Here is a 19,568-nt window from a genome sequence, read left to right as displayed (position 1 = left end):
ACTTCTCCGAATTAAACCCAAATAAGCTTTAATGTTCGATATACATTTTATTAGTGGTAAGTTACTGATTATCTTGATGTTCAGTCAAGCTGTCAGCAGCTGTATATATACATGTAATGATCAATTAAGTTTCACTTTAATTTTAAGCTTTCTTTGTTTTTTTGTTATTTCTGGTTGTGACCTATATAATGTTTAATTTGAGTATATGGACACCTGACACATTCAAAAAATTGTTTTACTTCAGACAGTTTCAATCCTTTGCCATTCCACTCACGCGCTGATGAAATTTACTGTATATGCCCTGTCGTTTCTCAGCTCTGGCTTCAAAATTATGCAGATTATACTGGTTACGGGGAGGGGAGGGCTGTAAAAGATGTGTCTGATTTATTCAAGGTTCTTCTCTTGTCCAAAATGATACACACATGGTCAAATACACATATTATTTTCTTTGTTTTGGATGACTGATGCTATCCTTTGGAAATAAAGACAGTGTTCTTCCCAGTAATGTCTTGATAATGGTTTAGCTTCCTTATGACTGCTAGAAACGGTATATCTAAGGTGAATATTGTGCTCTTGGAAAAGTACATATCTTTAGATTAAGCTACTGTATCAGTTTTATAATGCAAAGTATGAAACTAACAACTGCTTCAAAAAAGTAATTGTTGATTATTATTATTTCGAGGTAAGGTCATTCAAATCTCTGGCTGTCCTAATGCAGCAAATCCCTTCTATCCATCACGTCACTGCCTGGTTCTCAGTTAAGTAATACCTCTGTATTAAAATGCTTGATTATTAGAAACAGGCCCTTCAGCCCAAGTGATGGATACTTACAAAGGTTCCCATCTAAGCAAGTCCCATTTTCTCACTTTGGCACATTTCCCTCCAAACCTTTCATATCCATCTACCTGAACAAATATCTTTTAAAATGTTCTTGATGTTTCTGCCTCAACCACTTTATCTGGCACTCGTTACAAATATTAACCACTCTCTGGGTGAATAAATTGCTCTTCAGCTCCTTATTAAATCTTTCTGCTGTCACTTTAAACCAGGGGTTCCCAGCCTGGGGTTCATGGACCTCTTGCTTAATGGTATTGGTTCATGGCATAAAATTGTTGGGAACCCCTGCCTTAAGAATGTGTCTCCTTGTTCTTCGTGCCCCAGCTCTGGGGGAAAAGACTACTCAAAGTAAATTTATTATCAAAGTACATATATGTCACCATATACAAATCTGAGGTTCATTTTCTTCTGGGCATACAGAATAAATCCAAGAAACACAATAGAATCAATGAAAGACCGCACCCAACAGAATAGACAAACAACCAATGTGCAAATGCTGTAGATAGGGCCCAGTCCATCATGGGTAAAGCCCTCCCTACCATTGAGCTCATCAACACAGAGCATGGTTGTAGGAAAGCAACAAGGACCTCCACCACCCAGGTCATTCTCTCTTCTGACTGCTGCAATCAGGAGGAAGGTACAGGAACCACAGGAGTCGCACCACCAGTTTCAGCAACATTTATTACCCCTCAACCATGAGACTCTTGAACCAAAGGGGATAACTTCACTCACTCAACTTCACTTGACCCATCACAGAACTGTTCCCACAATCCATGGGCTCACTTTCAAGAACTCCTTATCTCATACTCTTGACATTTCTTGTTTATTTATTTATTATTATTAATGATATTATCTCTTTTTGATCACTTTTTGTATTTGCATTGTTTATTGTCTTTTGCACACAAGTTGGTGTGGTCTTTTTATTGATTCTATTATGTTTATTGGATTTATTGAGTATGCCCGCAAGAAAATGAATCTTAAGGTTGTACTTCGAAAATAAATTTACTTTGAACTTTGAACTTGTGAACTGTGCTAGAACAAAAGAGAAAATAATACTAGTAAATGAATAAACAATAAATATCAAGAACTTGAGATGAGTCCTTGAAAGTGAGTCAATAGGTTGTAGGAACAATTCAGTGATGGGGCAAGTGAAGTTGATCGAAATTATCTGCTACTAGATGATAGTCATTCAGGCAGGTTGCCACATTGTTCTTAGGCACTGGTATAATTGAAGCCTGCTTGAAGCAGGTGGGTACCTCAGACTGCTGAAGCGAGAGGTTAAAGTTATTGGTGAACACTCCAGCCAGTTCATCAGCACAGGTACTTAGTATTCAGCAGTCTTATGACTGCTAGAAACGGTATAGCTAAGGTGAATATTGTGCTCTTGGAAAAGTACATATCTTTAGATTAAGCTACTGTATCAGTTTTATATTGCAAAGTATGGGAGCTAGGGCTTTACTCTTTGGAGAGAAGGAGGATGAGAGGAGACATGATAGAGGTGTACAAGATAATAAGAGGAAGAGATAGAGTGGATAGCCAGCGCCTCTTCCCCAGGGCACCACTGCCTCAATACAAGAGGACATGGCTTTAAGGTAAGGGATGGGAAGTTCAAGAGGGATATTAGAGGAAGGTTTTTTACTCAGAGAGTGATTGGTGCGTGGGATGCACTGCCTGAGTCAGTGGTGGAGGCAGATACACTAGTGAAGTTTAAGAGACTACTAGACAGGTATATGGAGGAATTTAAGGTGGGGGCTTATATGGGAGGCAGGGTTTGAGGGTCGGCACAACATTGTGGGCCGAAGGGCCTGTACTGTGCTGTACTATTCTATGTTCTATGTTCAGCAAGGTACCCCATCTGGGTTGAATGCTTCTGTAGGATCACCCTGCTGAAGGATGCTCTCATGTCTGCCTCAGAGATTGAAATCACAGGATTACTGGAGGCAGTAGGGATTTGTGAAGCTTCCTCTATGTTTTGATGGCCAAATTCACTGTGCACATTCTCCTTATTTTTATACCACATAATTTTATACACCTCTATAAGATCACCCTTCATCCTGCTACACTTCAATGAAAAGCTGGTAACCTGCTCCATCCGTCCCCATAATATAGTCCCTAGAGCCCTGCAGCATCCTGGTAAATCTCTTCTGTACTCTGTCTTGCTTAATGGCATCTTTCCTGTAGTAGGGTGACCAAAACTGATTAAAATATACCAAATACAGCCTCAACAACATCCTGTGCAACTGCAACGTAATATCCCAACCTCTATACTCACTTTCCTCCTCTTCAATTCTAGGGATCTGCAGATTTCCTTTGTTGAGATATTTTCTAATGTACAACCTTCTGAGATATCTGAACTTCCCTTATTCTGTCCACTCAAGCATCCATGATTTTCTTCTCCTTATTGGCAACTGTAGCTCAGCAACAGAGATCTAAAGTTTTGTCATTGCCTCCCAAACCCCTGCCTCCCTACTCTTACATCGCCAATCTCAACCCTTTAAAGTTCATTTCATGAATTTATTATGCATCAAACACTAAAATTTCCTTTTGAGTGACTTGGTGCCAAATTTTGTTTGAAGATGATTTTTGTTGAAGAACTTGGTTCCTATTACATTAAAACATTTGCAAATTGTGAGTTATTTTTGTTAGGAAATGTGTTACTGTACTGCTTACAGACTTTGGATGTGAAAGAGGCTAAAGTGAGGAAATTATCAAAGAAAAAATAGAAACAAATAAACATCATTGATAGCTCTTTTAAATTTCCTTGTTCAAAGACCTGTCATTCCCACTTATATTTGAGTTTTATCTAGAATAAAGTGTTAAACTTTCAGTTTTCTTATGACTTGTACAGACAAGTCCATGGGCTGTTTACAGTGAAATTGTGAACTGCATCACAACAAAGGTACCTCTGTTCACTTACGTCCATGTGTTTTAGAAGCTGCATTATTTTCAGCACTACAAGCTAAAACAACTTTATTTTCCCCTTATCTAAAAGGTAGTCTCTGTGGCTAACTTTGATACTCTGCATAAAATGATGGCATTGCTTATATTGGTTGATATAGTATATTGGCCTTGAGACAGTAATTGTGAGATAGAATGTGAACAATATAATTTATTGTTCATATTCTATCTCACAATTAATAGAATTAAACAGTGTGTTCAGCTGAAATGATATTGTACACTGTTTCTCTAGGCTTTTGAAGATTAACTTTGATTGTAATTTAGCTTGAAGCTGTAGTCCTTAATTTGCAGTCACCAAATAATACTGTTTTGCTAAGATCGCACTCTTATGACCGTTTTCAGAAATAAAAGCTCTTATTCTCCTCTTTGCAACTTTTTCTGGGTTGTATGTGGTTCACTTGAAACTTGTAATGGCAGCAATCCATGTCAAGGAATTTGTTCAGAAATTCATTGCCTGTGGCATTATTTGAAAGGATGTGGGGGTGGAGATATGTATAATGATTGAAGAGAACAGAAGCCCATGTTGCTGCATGAATTATTCATAGTTGTGCTTTTTAGGGCACAGTGTTGTGGGACTTGTGTTCTGAAAGGCTGATGAAATTACTTTTAGATAAGTATTACTGACAGACTCAACCCTGCCAGTGTTGCCAAGCTTGCAACGATATTATTTGTCAATCCTTCCCTTTGATGGTGAGCCATGTTTTAGAATTGGCATTTATAGTAAAACTTTTGATGAAGATTACAAGCATTGTCTTCTAAACTACGTCATCATGATTGAATGAAACACTTTCATACTATCATTTCAATTGACAACTGAACTGATTTTTTCTCATTTTCATACTAGATTTTGGCACCAAGCCAGAAAATAAGGCAATTTGATTATCAAAGGCGTTTGATTGGTGAGCTGCACAAAAGGCATTTGCCTGCAGAACCCCATAGGAATGTGAGACTGGATAACTTAGAGTTAAAGATAGCCTCTGCCTGGGCCACGTTCTAATTTCAGCAGTTTGTTCAGCTCTCCAACAGGCTGTTAGCAGAAACAACCTTACTCTCAACATTAAAAGTAGAGGTTCTTAAAACCTTTCAATCATCAATATTTAATCAAAATACATACAAAGAATGGTGAAAACAACAGGGTAAGTTTATATTTAAGATTAATTTGTTTTTATGGTTTGCGTAGTTCCTTTAACTCTGGCTCTCCTGTGTTTAAATACTTCACCGTGTTGAAATGGCTCAGTTAAGTCAATTATAAATGCTGTGTTAATGCCCTCTTTTAGGATGTGTTTTATATGCTTGTTCAACATGTTCGCTTTACAAAACCTGTTTTCTTCCAGTGTTGGAATGTTCTTAAATAGAAATTCCTTTTGCTTTACTCTTTGAGAAATATGACAGCATGACTATAAATGGTGCTTCTAAACTTAGTATCAATAGAATGAGAATTAACTGTATCCTATTCCATCAGACTGCATATTTATAGATGTAATTACTATAGTGAAGATATCAAATATTGTTGACTGCCAAATAGGAAGTGACAGCTCTTTTATATTGAACTTTTTGTTACCATCTTTGTGGTCGATGCTGCCATTGCAAAACTTAGGCAAGGGTGTATTAGACAAACTTTGAGATGATAGTAGAGTTTGGAGATAGTAGAGATGTGGTTGGGGTGAGGGGGCATTTGATGGTTAGTTCTTGCTTGTCCATAATGACAGGGCGAGTATTAAGGGTGCTTAAAATGGGAGAATTTTGTAATGTGCTCTCAATCCTCTACATAGAAATGCCATCATTTTTGTTGCAGTGGTTGCAGTTGAATTTGTGTTCTGCTGTTGAGAGTAAAGAAAAGTTTTTAAAGTATTCAATAATCCATTACTTTGTAATGTGCTAAACTGATTAAGAGCTAATGAAATATGATTGAGGAGAAGTTAGTGTTTTAATGTGGCTGCCAATGATATAATCTGATCAAACATCAGAGCATGCGACTGGAATAATTTGCAGTAAAAATTAAGATTATAGAGTTGGGTTATTTACATACTTATCCCCTGAATAGAGTCAGTAAGATGAATTTTGGAGAGATGGTACTACCAGCTGCCATTACCATAGAGCATAATCAGCACCACTGAATAGAGATTAATTCCTAGGAATTTTTGAAGCCCCATTGCAACTGCATTCACGGTTCATCAGATAATGAAGCAGTCTATGACCAGAAATAACAAGTATTGGACAATATCCAGACTTGGCCAGAGAACTACCAAATAACTGTCATGCCATACATGTAGCAATAAAGGTTATAATCACCTCTCCTTGCCATTCAACAACATTCTTTCTTTGACTTCTCACCATCTCAATCCTTGGGTCACTATTAACCAGAAACTTAATTGGCTGAGCCATATACAGGTCATTCCCAGATAGTAAATGGGTTCTAATTTTACAAATGTCCATAGATTGTTTTTGTCCATTAGTTGGAAAATACACAAAAATCACTTGACATAATCACCTTACTTCCACAGTATTGTAGCGAATGACATTGGAAGTATATCAGACTGATAAGAAAGAGCAATTACTAAACCTTGGATGGGGTGAAGTAGAGGGAGAGAGAGAGAGAGAGAGAGAGGTGGAACAAGTTCTGAAATTCATAGGAATGAAAGTATGAAAATATACTTCATTGAACTTCTGAATTTACTATTAGAGGAATCCATTTGTATATCGGGGCATCCATAAGTTGTCTGATCATAACCCAAAGATGGTCTGTAAAAACACTGTGGCTGCATCTAGATTGAAGAATGGCTATTATAAAACAAATACCTAAAATTTTGACTCCTCAGAGCATTTCATCTCCACATGACTGCAGTTCCAATAATGCTCAGGAAGACACCAGGAAAATATAGCCTGTATGACCACTTCTTCCACCATGGCCACACTGTATACCATCAAAAGATGTCCTGCAGCAACTTGCTAAGTCTTTAGCAACAACTCCCAGAACCTAACACACCTGTTCTGAAGCTCAGGAACACTACAACTTCCAATTGCCCTTGCAAAACAAATCACTTGATTTTGAAACTTATATTACTTCATCTTTGTGAAGTCAAATTGGTGAAACTTCTCACACAGTGGCATTCAAGGAAATGACTCATCTTATGAATGAACTTATCACTACTTTCTCAAAGTAAAGGATGGGCCGTAGGTTTTGGCCTTGCAAGCAACACCCTCAACTGACATGAATTAAAAGTGTCTAACTTTAGAAAATCTCTGCTTTGAATTTGAATTTGGATTCATAATTGTTTTGTAAGAGAATAAAGATTACAAAAAGAAAGCATGGATGGGCCATTCAGCCCCTTAAATCTGTTCTGCTATTAAATAAATCATATGTGTCACAATGGCGGGGCATTGGGAGCAAGGGTGGACCCAAATGCAAGACACACCTTGTGAGGTTACTTAGATTTAGTTTATTGTTCGATACCAGGAGAGCAAGGCAGGAGCAGGAAATAGCGAACTGGACAAGGACTCAGGACTACGACTAGGCTGGGACCAAGGGTCTGGGCTTGAACTCGGAATCGGCTTCCAGAACTAGAGGAGACATGAAGAGGCTAGGGTATGGACTCCGAGCCCGAGGCTGGGCAAGGACCCAGTACCTGGGTCTTGCCTCGGGCTCGGACCCCAGAACCAGGCATGGACATGACATGGGCTAGGGAGAGGAGGAACATGGAAAACAGAGCCTCGGTCTTGGGAGAGCAGGTACATGCAACCATGGACACATACATAGAACACAGAGTCGGGACCCCTCCTAGGGTACAGGACATAGGTCTGGGACTCACACACAGAACAGAGAGCCGGGACCCCTCCTTGGGTACAGGATATAGGGCCGGGACTCACACACAGAACAGAGAGCCTGGACCCCTCTTTGGGTACAGGACATAGGGCCGGGACTCATGACCCCTGCGGGGCAACGGCAAGACGGCCTGGCTTACCCCACGGAGGCGAGGACAAGACAAGACATGACCCCCCCCCCCCCGTGGGGCGATGGCAAGATGGCCTGACTTACCCCATGGAGGCAAAGACAAGAGATGATGCCCCGCGGGGCAATGGCAAGACGGCCAGACTTACCCCACGGAGGCGAGGACAAGACAAGACAAGACCAACACGAAAGAACACCAGACAGTACCTGTCTAGCTCCGGCAATAGAACTAGACCGAAGTGCAGGCAAGGGCTGCAGACGAGGGCTAGAGGCAAGAGGGGCAGAGAAGGGATTCATACTGAGGGGTAGGACAGGAATCACAGACTACCAGGGCCAGGACTTGACTCGGAACAGAAGCCGCCAGGACCAGGACTTGACTCGGTACTTGAAAGCCGCCAGGTCCAGGACTTGACTCGGTACTTGAAAGCCGCCAGGGCCAGGACTTGACTTGGTACTTGAATGCCGCCAGGGCCAGGACTTGACTTGGTACTTGAATGCCCCCAGAGCCAGGATTTGACTTGGAGCCTCCGGGTAATGGCGAGCTCTCGACTCGGCCCGGGAACAGTAGACAGCGGTTCTTGATTCCCTCCAGGGGTTAACTGACGGACCCACCTCAGTAAGGAAACTTTGCAGGCTCGCTTTGGCGAGGTAACTGGACAGGGTTGCTCCGGTGAGGGCGAATTACCGGCACTCGCTTCGGCAGAGACTAGGCTTGCTCCGGCCAGATAACATTGGCACACCGTACCTTTGATAACTTTGCAGACTCTCCCACACTGAACGGCTGAAAGCCGGAGACTATAAACTACCGGTTTAGCTGAGTGTTAATTGCCTCTAATCACCAAAGTCGAGGGACATGGGAAAACAGGGAATCAACGGTCCGGATCATAACATAAACAAGGTAAATTTAAAGGGACCCTGATCCGGACCATGACAATCTGATCTAAACTTGACCAAAACACCACTGTTCCTTTCTCTCTTAACACTTTGTGACTGCTTTGTAGTTTGAATTTCTCTCAGACTTGACTTAATAAATTCAATGATGGACTCAAGGGCAAGAAATCCAAAATGCATTCTCCATAATTTGAGTACATTTCGGCAATCGCCTCTGATCTGGGCCAACATTTACGTGCCGGGCGTCACCTAATTAATTAGCTTGTTTATTTCGGCTTTTTTCTTAAAGATGTGTTGGGTGCGTCCCGGCTACCGCTGCATTCTCCATGGCAATGTATCAGTCTGCGGCCTGGGGGTTAGGGTGGTGGGACACTGGGGTGTCATCTCATCGTCATCTGTTTCCATCAAGGCAGGCAGGTCATCTTCTTCTATGTCTGCCTGCCTTGATGTCGAAGGTTGAGGTTCGTCATCTGCTGTGGCTAATGTGGAAGGCTTGAAAAACAACAGTATGCTTGACTGCTTAGCCTCGTACATTTTTCTCTCATACAGTTCTTTGTAAGCACTCAAACCATCCTGCAAATATGCCTAAAGCTACGTACCCTTTCAAAATTAAAGGCGTACTTTTCTGCAATCATTGCAGCGAAAATCTCATGCATTTGCTTCACGTTCAGTTCCTGGACGACTTCACTTTCCGTTCGTTCGCTACTGCATTCGGTTTCGATTGTTATCCTTTCCTCTTCCAATTGCATCAGCTCTTCATCTATCAGTTCTTGGTCATGGGATGCCAAAACCTCTTCAACATCATCTTTGTCAACTTCCACAAGCCAAACTCACTTTGTCTTTACTTCGTTCACCACAATCGAAAGGCTTAATTATGTTTAGTTTTACGCTAAGTGTAACACCCTTGCGAGCTCTTTCAGGCTTTTCCGATACCTTAGGACTCATCTTGCTAACTGCTGCTCACAGGCACGTGTTTAATCAATACCGGCTAGAATGCAGTTCCGGGGAGGGAGCTTGGTTGCTCGGGATGCGCACTGCCTTTTATCGCGCGCTGCCTTTTTTTGTAACAGTGAAAACACTTGCTGTTAGCGAAAACAGGTAACTAATGTAGGTCTTTTGTAACAGCGAGGTTTCGTAAAGCAAATGTTCGAAAAGCGGGGGACACCTGTAAAATGTTCCAGGAGGATACACTACGGCAGCCACAAGACATCTTTGCTAGTTTGCTTCGGAAGTCTTGTCCTGACAGGGTGAAACTCCCTGTAGAATCAAGCAACTGGCAAGATGTATCATAATCTCATTAGATTTGTCAAGTTTAATTGTGGAACAATGATTACTATTTTATATTTATTCTCTCTCTCAGTTTATCTCTCCTTTTACGCACATGTACACACACGATCATGTGTCTATAAACATACACCACTCACACACACTGTTATACTATCCAATTGCATGGCACAGCTGTGTTGCTGCTATCTGCCAGCCACGGATAATGCACCACTGAGAATGCAGCCCTGCCATAATTAGTCTGCAGCAAAGTGTTGTTAGTTGAATGGGAACTCTGACCGGAGTACTCTTATCAGGTGATCATTTAATGCAACCTTGAATGGTGAACTCATGGGTGTTGGCATATTTAAGAGTGAAAATGCAGGAAAGCAGAAGAGGACAACCCTGGCTGGAGGAAGTAAAATAGCAAAAGAGGGAGGGATCTGGGGCAATAAATATACAACCCTTACTCATTTTAAATAGAAATACTGATGGGTTCATATATCATTGGCCATTTCCCAGGCTCCCTGTCCTCCGGTTACAATTTACTGTATGACTAAATTACAAGCCCTAACAATTTAATATGACCCTTTTTTCACTATTTTCACAAGCTGCAGAGAGAAACAAGTCCAAGTTAAGTAACTTGTTGAAAATTTTAGGTATGGCTGATTTTTACAATAAAGTTGTCATATCTCAGAATAAAAATTGAAGTTACCAGGGAATGAACATGTTGTAATTATTACTAAATGTAGTTTACAGTTATTTACAAATGAGCTATTGGGCAGGTCATTCCACTGAATTTATACTTCAAACATTGTCACCATTTCACTTACTTTTCAATCCTTTGGTGGTCAATTAGATAATTCAAAATTTCCATCTAAACAATTTATAAAATTAATGAATATTACATCAAACTGCCAGAAAGAAAAAAGGTGTCTTATAATAGCATCAGGTTATTATAGATACAGAGAATGCAAAGCAAGTCAGAAAGATAAATCTGATGTACCCAGGATTTACTTCAGCCCCATATTTGAATGGTACGTGTACGTGTACTGTATATCTATGTATATAAGTACACAACTACAGGAAATTTACTGATATTTCTGGTTCTTGATATTATATTTCATTTCTATCTTCTTGGATGTTATGTTTTTCATCTCTTGGTATTAAGTATAATGATGTTCCATTAACCTTGCCCAATTTCTGCAGCTGATGGGGATCTATATGGGAGCAACAACTATAACACTGGCAGTTGAAAGGGTATCTTTTTGTAATCAGTGGGGCAGAGAAAACCTTGATTAATTTTAATGCGGTCTGCTTAGTAGGGCAGTGGGGAAGGCAACATTAACAAGGTGAAAGTAAGGAATAAATAATGTTGGTTAGACCACTTGTTTTGTTATACGTGCATATGATTTTCATTTTAGTGCAAAAATATTGGATTAACATCAGAGAAACCAACATTGAAGGAAGGCAATTCAGGTGATAATAGTGCTGAAATCTCTGCACTTGCTATGGAATTCTGAAGCTTCCATCAACAAAGAAGCGAGTTTAATTAAATTTCAGGAAATAACACGTTGAATACTGTACAAGTTAGAGGCCTTGTAACCCCTGGGTTGTAGTGCTGATTTATGCACTAGAACTATTCGCCTGTTGAACAAAGCTGATCCAGATAACTGAAACCCAAAATATGGAAAATTGAAAGTACCCATTAATTTTTTTTCTTTTTCCAAAGATGTTACCTGAGCTGTAAGATTTGAGTTCAGTTCTTGTAGCTATTCTACCAGGTGTCACCTAGTCTTCTTGGTAATCATGTGCTGAAACTTCCTGTCCAACCTCAAAGCTCCTTGGTGACTCACTTGACAACTGGCTGAACTGTTTATTCTCCACTTCCCTCTGTAGATCTAGTTTCAGGGATCTAGGGAGGCAATCTGGGTGGAATTGAAGAATGGGAAAGGTGTAGTAACGCTTATAGGGGTGTATTATAGACCACCTAGTGGGGAGTGAGAATTGGAGGAGCAAATTTGTAAGGAGACAGCAGATATTTGCAGTAAGCACAAGGGTGTGATTGTGGGAGATTTTAATTTTCCACACATAGACTGGGAAGCCCATTCTGTAAAAGGGCTGGATGGTTTGGAGTTTGTAAAATGTGTGCAAGATAGTTTTTTGCAGCAATACATAGAGGTACCAACGAGAGAAGGGGAAGTGTTGGATCTCCTGTTAGGGAATGAGATAGGTCAGGTGACAGAGGTACGTTTTGGGGAGCACTTCGGGTCCAATGATCACAATGCCATTAGTTTCAATATAATTTTGGAGAAGGATAAGACTGGACCCAGGTTTGAGATTTTTGATTGGAGAAAAACTAACTTTGAGGAGATGCGTAAGGATTTAGAAGGAGTGGTTTGGGACAATTTGTTTTATGGGAAGGATGTAATAGAGAAATGGAGGTTATTTAAAGGTGAAATTTTGAGGGTACAGGATCTTTATGTTCCTGTTAGGTTGAAAGGAAAGGTTAAAAGTTTGAGAGAGCCATGATTTTCAAGGGATATTGGAATCTTGGTTCGGAAAAAGAGAGACATATACAATAAATATAGACAGCTTGGAGTAAATGAAGTGCTCAAGGAATATAAAGAATGCAAAAAGAATCTTAAGAAAGAAATTAGAAAAGCTAAAAGAAGATATGAGGTTGCTTTGGCAAGTAAGGTGAAAATAAATCCAAAGGGTTTCTACGGTTATATTAATAGCAAAAGGATAGTGAGGGATAAAACTGGTCCCTTGGAGAATCAGAGTGGACAGCTATGTGTGGAGCGAAAAGAGATGGGGGAGATTTTGAACAATTTCTTTTCTTCGGTATTCACTAAGGAGAAGGATATTGAATTGTGTAAGGTAAGGGAAACAAGTAGGGTAGTTATGAAAAGTAAGATGATTAAAGAAGAGGAAGTACTGGTGCTTTTAAGCAATATAAAAGTGGATAAGTCTCCAGGTCCTGACAGAATATTCCCTAGGACCTTGAGGGAAGATAGTGTGGAAATAGTAGGGGCTCGGACAGAAATATTTCAAACGTCACTAGAAACGGGGCTGGTGCCAGGGAATTGATGTATTACTCATGTTGTTCCATTGTTTAAAAAGGGTTCTTAGAGTAAACCTAGCAATTATGGGCCTGTAAGTTTGACGTCAGTGATGGGTAAATTGATGGAAACTATTCTTATAGATGGTTTTATAATTTCTCTGGATAGACAGGGTCTGATTAGGAACAGTCAACATGGATTTGTGCGTGGAAGGTCATGTTTGACAAATCTTGTTGAATTTTTTGAAGAGGTTACTAGGAAAGTTGATGAGGGTAAAGCGGTGGATGTTGTCTATATGGACTTCAGAAAGGCCTTTGACAAGGTTCCACACGGAAGGTTAATTAGGAAGGTTCAGTCATTCGGTATTAATATTGAAGTAATAAAATGGATTCAGCAGTGGCTGGATGGGAGACACCAGAGTGTAGTGGTGGATAACTGTTTGTCAGATTGGAGGCCGGTGACTGGTGGTGCGCCTCAGGGATCTGTACTGGGTCCAGTGTTGTTTGTCATATATATTAATGATCTGGATGATGGAGTGGTAAATTGGATTAAGTATGCAAATGATACTAAGATAGGTAGAGTTGTGGATAATGAAGTAGGTTTTCAAAACTTGCAGAGAGATTTAGACCACTTGGAAGAGTGGGCTGAAAGATGCCAGATGGAGTTTAATGCTGATAAATGTAAGGTGCTACATTTTAGTAGGACTAATCAAAATAGGACATACATGGTAAATGGTAGGGCATTGAAGAATGCAGTAGAACAGAGGGATCCAGGAATAATGGTGCATAGTTCCCTGAAGGTGGAATCTCATGTGGATAGGGTGGTGAAGAAAGCTTTTGGTATGCTGGTCTTTATAAATCAGAGCATTGTGTATAGGATTTGGGATGTAATGTTGAAATTGTACAAGGCATTGCTAAGGCCAAATTTGGAGTATTGGGTATAGTTCTGGTCCCCGAATTATAGGAAAGATGTCAACAAAATTGAGAGAGTACGGAGAAGATTTACTAGAATGTTACCTGGGTTTCATCTCCTAAGTTACAGAGAAAGGTTGAACAAGTTAGGTCTTTATTCTTTGGAGCATAGAAGGTTGTGGGGGGACTTGATAGAGGTATTTAAAATTATGAGGGGGATAGATAGAGTTGACGTGGATAGGCTTTTTCCATTGAGAGTGGGGGAGATTCAAACAAGAGGACATGAGTTGAGAGTTAAAGGGCAAAAATTTAGGGGTAACATGAGGGGGAACTTCCTTACTCAGAGAGTAATAGCTGTGTGGAATGAGCTTCCAGCAGAAGTGGTTGAGGCAGGTTTGATGTTGTCATTTAAAGTTAAATTCGATAGCTATATGGACAGGAAAGGAATGGAGGGTTATGGGCTGAGTGCAGGTCGGTGGGACTAGGTGAGAGTAAGAGTTCAGCATGGACTAGAAGGGCCGAGATGGCCTGTTTCCGTGCTGTAATGGTTATATGGTTATATATGTGAGATCTCTGTTTCCTGCTCATGAACAGCCTTGCAGGTGTTTGATTTGTCATCACAGGAGCAGAGTTCCGATACACGAAAAGGAAGTTGTCCACCTTGGGCCTTCTTCCTTGGAGCCATTCATCTGCATAAAGTTCTTTGTGCAATGGAGACTTGCCTTTCAACGGCGTTCTCCTTCTCTTCTCTTCCACTCCCGCCAAAAGCCTAAAACCAAACTACTTTCCGTCACTAATTTTTGCATGCCCCGCTCTCTCTAGAACTTTCTACCATCCTGATTGGCTGACACAACACTCCTAAACTGAACAGCAGGTCCTCTCATTCTACCAGCAGAACACACTGCTTTTGCAGAAATTGCTAAAATGAAATACTGGCAGCATAGCAGTAGAAATTATAACCAGGTCATTACATAGTACATGTCATTGGTGCCATTACTCCCTGGAATTATTTTGTGCTTTGACCATCAGTAAACCAACAGCTGGAGAATAAAGGATCTTTAATCTGGCAACCTTTAGGATGAAAGGTAAATATAAATGTTATCATCATTTGCAAGTATCCATCCAGGTTGCACACCATTCTGACATGGAAATTAGTCATTGCTTCAAGATATTGAAGATTTTCCATGTAAAAGCTCAAACATAGACTGGAAATCTTAAAGAAAATGGTTCATACCATAAAACTGGCCTATCAGCATAAATCATGAATGAATAATGAAGAATAGAAGCTTCAACACTTATGTTCTATCAGGTTTTTACCATGCACCATACTACAAATTCTCGATGTTGCAGCACTAACTTCAGAATTGTCACTGAGTCAGATTAGAAGGTACCTCATCATGAGAATTGGTAGGGCAAAGCATGTTTTGCTGCAAAGAGCATCTGTGGGAATGGTCCATTCTATCTTTCAAAGAGAAATTGTTTTGATCATGAGATATTCCATGGAATGGGTTTTAGATTCAGACATGAACTAAAATACACTTAATTTTATGTTTCTAATGTTTAAATCTATTTTATGCTCGTGCCACACTAATTGGCTACTGAAGTACTGTATTAAACTGTGTTTTCAGCACTACATTCAATCAAAAATTCATTGGATATTTACCTCCTATGTTGACTCATCTAATGGTTTAGAACATAGATCTTTGAAAATCTACAGCTCATTACAGGCCCTTCGGCCCACAATATTGTGCCAACCATGTAACCTACTTTAGAAGCTGCCTAGAGTTTCCCTAGCACATAGCCCTCTATTTTTCTGAACTCCATGTACCTATCTAAGAGTCTCTTAAAAGACCCTATTGTATCCGCTTCTACCACCTTTGCTGGCAGTGCATTACACACCCACCATTCCCTGTGTGAAAAACTTACCCTTGGCATCCCCTTGGTACCTATTTCCAAGCACCTTAAAACCATGCCCCCTCGTGTTAGCCATTTCAGCCCTGGGAAAAAGCCTCTGGCTACCCACATGATCAATGCCTCTCATCATCTTATACACTTCTATCAGGCCACCTCTCATCCTCTATCGCTCCAAGGAGAAAAGGCCAAGTACACTCAACCTATTCTCATAAGGCACACCCTCCAATCCAGGCAACATCCTTGTAAATCTCCTCTGCACTCTCTCTATACAGTAGTATCCACATCTTTCCTGTAGTGAGGTAACCAGAAAATTGATATCTAATTTTGAAACAGCAGTTTGTCCAAATGGTGTAAGTAAGCTGCAGGTTGAAAAAGTGGATTGGAAAGTTAAATGGAAATGTTTGATTTTAATCAGAATTGTAACACAAATTATCGATCTAGGTCTTAAGTGGCACACTGATTTCCCCCCCACAGTAAGTAGCTGAGCCATACAGGCTGAAGAGGTTATATTCAATCTCTACCTAAGAAATAGAAGGGACGTGCTAAAATTGTGTCCCGCCATCTTGTGGAAAGAAGTAGAAAATTAAATTTTCTCTTGCCAATTGCTTCCTTGATAAACACCAGCACACATCTTCCCCCATTCTAAATCTGCAGTATGCCATGAAGCCTGATGTCTTCAACAAATTACACATGGACCTTCTTTATATTTTTGCGGTTGGATTAGATACACAAGAAAAGCTGGAGAAGTATTGTCAGAAAATCAGAACTGCTGGCATTTCTTTGAGTAGTTCCTTGATTTTTTAAGAGTGGCATAAAGGAATGAGTATGTCACAATCATAGCTGACACAGAAAGAGCATAATTCATCCTTCACCTTCTGATATATTTATTTGAGGGCGCATAATTGATTGCATCAAAGCAAATGTAGCACTCAGAATGAAGGTTTTGTTCGAGATCGTGGCTGGTAGACAATGGATGATGCTGGAAATACATGTTGGCCCCTTTGCTCATGAATCTCAGAATAATTCATTGTGATAAAGCACTGAACTTAAGGCCCTCTTTTCTATTTATTTGGCCTCTGTCCAGGTTCCTGCTACTTTTGTCAAAGCAGAGGAGATGAAAGACATTGAGTAAATTTTTCATTCCTGTCCTAAGTTTAGATGGAGTGGTGGAGATTCAGAATATGAATGTTGGATAGGTTGCAAGAGGGCGTGGATGGAATGATATTGTGTATATGTGTGCAGGGGGTGGGGGGTGTGAGAGAGGGGGAAATGACAGTAAGAAGAGACATGTTTTATGTTTGTAAAGATCGATTATTCTGATTTCTTATTATGGGTCATATGTAGGACACCTCTTTTAACGCACTTCTAATGACTGTCTTGGAGGTCCATAGTTCTTCCTTCTGCATGGGTCTTCCCCCTCACTTTCATATTGGCTGAAACAAAGTGTTCTTTCCTTCTCCATCACTGCATGCCTTCCTCAATTGTCAAATGTAGGAGCAATAAGGTTTGTTCCTTGGAAGGTTGAAGCGTTCTTTGATTAGTCTGCAGAGAAGTGTCTGAATTCAATGAGGCATTAAGGAAACTGCACAGTTCCTATTTGGAAGCATCAGAGTTGGTGTAGTATAACCATGGGAGATAGTCTCGGACATTTCATTTGGGATTGCAAGACTGTGTTGGACAGTGATAATATAAGTTGCCACAGCCCTGTTACCCTTGTCTGGTGGGGGAACAGTCGACATGGGAGCTGTGTAGCCACAGTTGTACATAGCAAGAACTAGTATTAAATGACACTGGACAACAAAGATTTTGCTTCCTGAATATTTTTGAGTGTGTCTTATGGGTTTTGGACTGCTGATCATGAAAATCACCATTAAATTTCCTTATCACCCTCCATTTTTCGAGATGTTATGTCATTTCCTAATACAGGTCAATTAAAATGTTGCTCACATTTTAATGCTGAAAAGTTTTCTTTCTTCTCCAGGCATGCCTGGGCATGCTTAGACAGGCCAGATGCTGCATGGCAGGACAGGATTTAGAAAGGCTATACATTTCTGTGTAGGATTTTGATATTTGAGACAGATGTTTCCTGGAATAACAAGATTATGGAAGGCATTTTTGTTGGTCCACAAATCAAACAGGTCATTAATGACAGGCAGTTCAAAGAACTTCTAGTGGGACCAGAGAAAATTTCATGGAAGGCGTTCAAGGACTTTGTTGAAAAATTTCTTGGCAACTACGGAGCACCAAACTACGTGCAGCTGGTTGACAACTTGCTTCAAGCATACAAAACCATGAAGTGCAACATGTTGTTAAAGATTCATTTTCTGCATACCCATTTAGACTTCTTCCCTGCAAACCTTGGTGCTGACAGTGATGAGCATGGTGAAAGGTTTCATCAGGACATTGTGGTCATGGAGAAACAGTATCAGGGCAACTGGAATCCATCAATGCTGGCTGATTATTGTTGGACATTTAAGTAAGAAGACTCAGACACCAAGTACAAATGAAAATCATCAATAAAATATTGTTAGCTTAGTTAAACTATTGCAAAGCTTCAGCACAATTTGCAACTAAATGCATTATATTCAATAAAAGTTAATTTCTTGTTTCTACAAATTCCTACCTGATATAAGTAATCAGAAATTATATTTGTGTTCAGCTTCAAGAGATCTATCATAAACAAAAAGAAATACTGAGGAAACAACACTTCTGAAAACATTTGTTGTGTAAAATGAGTTGAAGGGTTCTTGACAGTGAGTCCATAGTTCAGAGTTGGAGTGAGTGAAATTATCCACTCTGGTTCAGGAGCCTGATGGTTGAGGGGTAATAACTGTTCATGAACCCGATAGCATGGGACCTAAGGCTTCTGGACCTCCTTCCTGGTTGAAGCAGCAAGAAGAGAGCATGGCCTGGATGGTGGGGGTCCTTGCTGACAGATGCTGCTTGCCTGATAGATGTGCTCAATAGCGAAGATAGCTTTGCTTGTGAAGGATAGGGTTGAATCCACAACTTTTTGAAGGCTTTTTTGTTTAAGTGTATTAATGTTTCCATGCCAGGCCTTGATGCAACCTGTAACATACCCTCCACATTAGTATTTCCATACCAAGCTTTGAAGCAACCTTCACATAGTCTCCACTACACATATATAGAAGTTATCAAAGTTTTCAATGACATGCCAAATCTTCTAAGAAAGTAGAGGTGCTGCGATGTCTTCTTTGTAATAGCATGTACATGCTGGACTCAGAACAGATTCCTTAAAATGATAACGCTGAGGAATTTAAAGTTACTGGCACCTCTGATCTCCTGATGGCTCATGGGCCTCCTGCTTCTTTTTCCTGTAATCAGCTCTTTGGTTTTGCTGACATTGAGTGAGAGGTTGTTGTTGTGGCATCATTTGACCAGATTTTCAGTCTCCCTCCAATATGTTGATTCATCACCACCTTTGATTTGGCCAAAAACATGCTATTGTCACCAAACTTAATTACTTTATACTTTATACTTTATTGTTGTCAAAGAATTGTTACTAGAATGTACAATCATCACAGCGATAATTGATTCTGCGCTTCCCACTCCCTGGATTACAAATTGATAGTAAATATTAAAAATTTAAATTATAAATCATAAATAGAAAATAGAAAAATGGAAAGTAAGGTAGTGCAAAAAAACCGAGAGGCAGGTCCGGATATTTGAAGGGTACGGCCCAGATCCAGGTCAGGATCTGTTCAGCAGTCTTATCACAGTTGGAAAGAAGCTATTCCCAAATCTGGCCGTACAAGTCTT

General features: G+C 40.1%; 1 protein-coding gene across 14 annotated transcripts in view; it reads left to right on the top strand.

Moving 5' to 3' along the window:
• dtna (dystrobrevin, alpha) overlaps window positions 1-19,568 on the top strand; it is a 217,270-nt gene that overhangs the window by 9,161 nt on the left and 188,541 nt on the right. For 13 of the 14 annotated variants that reach the window (XM_072255380.1, XM_072255343.1, XM_072255332.1 and 10 more), the window contains exon 1: window positions 4,743-4,931. The exons of the other annotated variant lie outside the window; for it this stretch is intronic. In XM_072255380.1, the coding sequence (XP_072111481.1) occupies window positions 4,915-4,931 (17 nt within the window). In that variant the 5' untranslated portion in view covers window positions 4,743-4,914. Of the gene's footprint in view, window positions 1-4,742; window positions 4,932-19,568 lie in introns of those variants that run through there. 14 annotated transcript variants of the gene reach the window in all.

This window comes from Mobula birostris, chromosome 1 (assembly GCF_030028105.1).
Source record: "Mobula birostris isolate sMobBir1 chromosome 1, sMobBir1.hap1, whole genome shotgun sequence".
In the NCBI taxonomy this organism is placed as follows: domain Eukaryota; kingdom Metazoa; phylum Chordata; class Chondrichthyes; order Myliobatiformes; family Myliobatidae; genus Mobula; species Mobula birostris.
The sequence above is the reverse complement of the archived record's forward strand: the minus strand, read 5'-3'. Positions and strand labels throughout refer to the sequence as shown.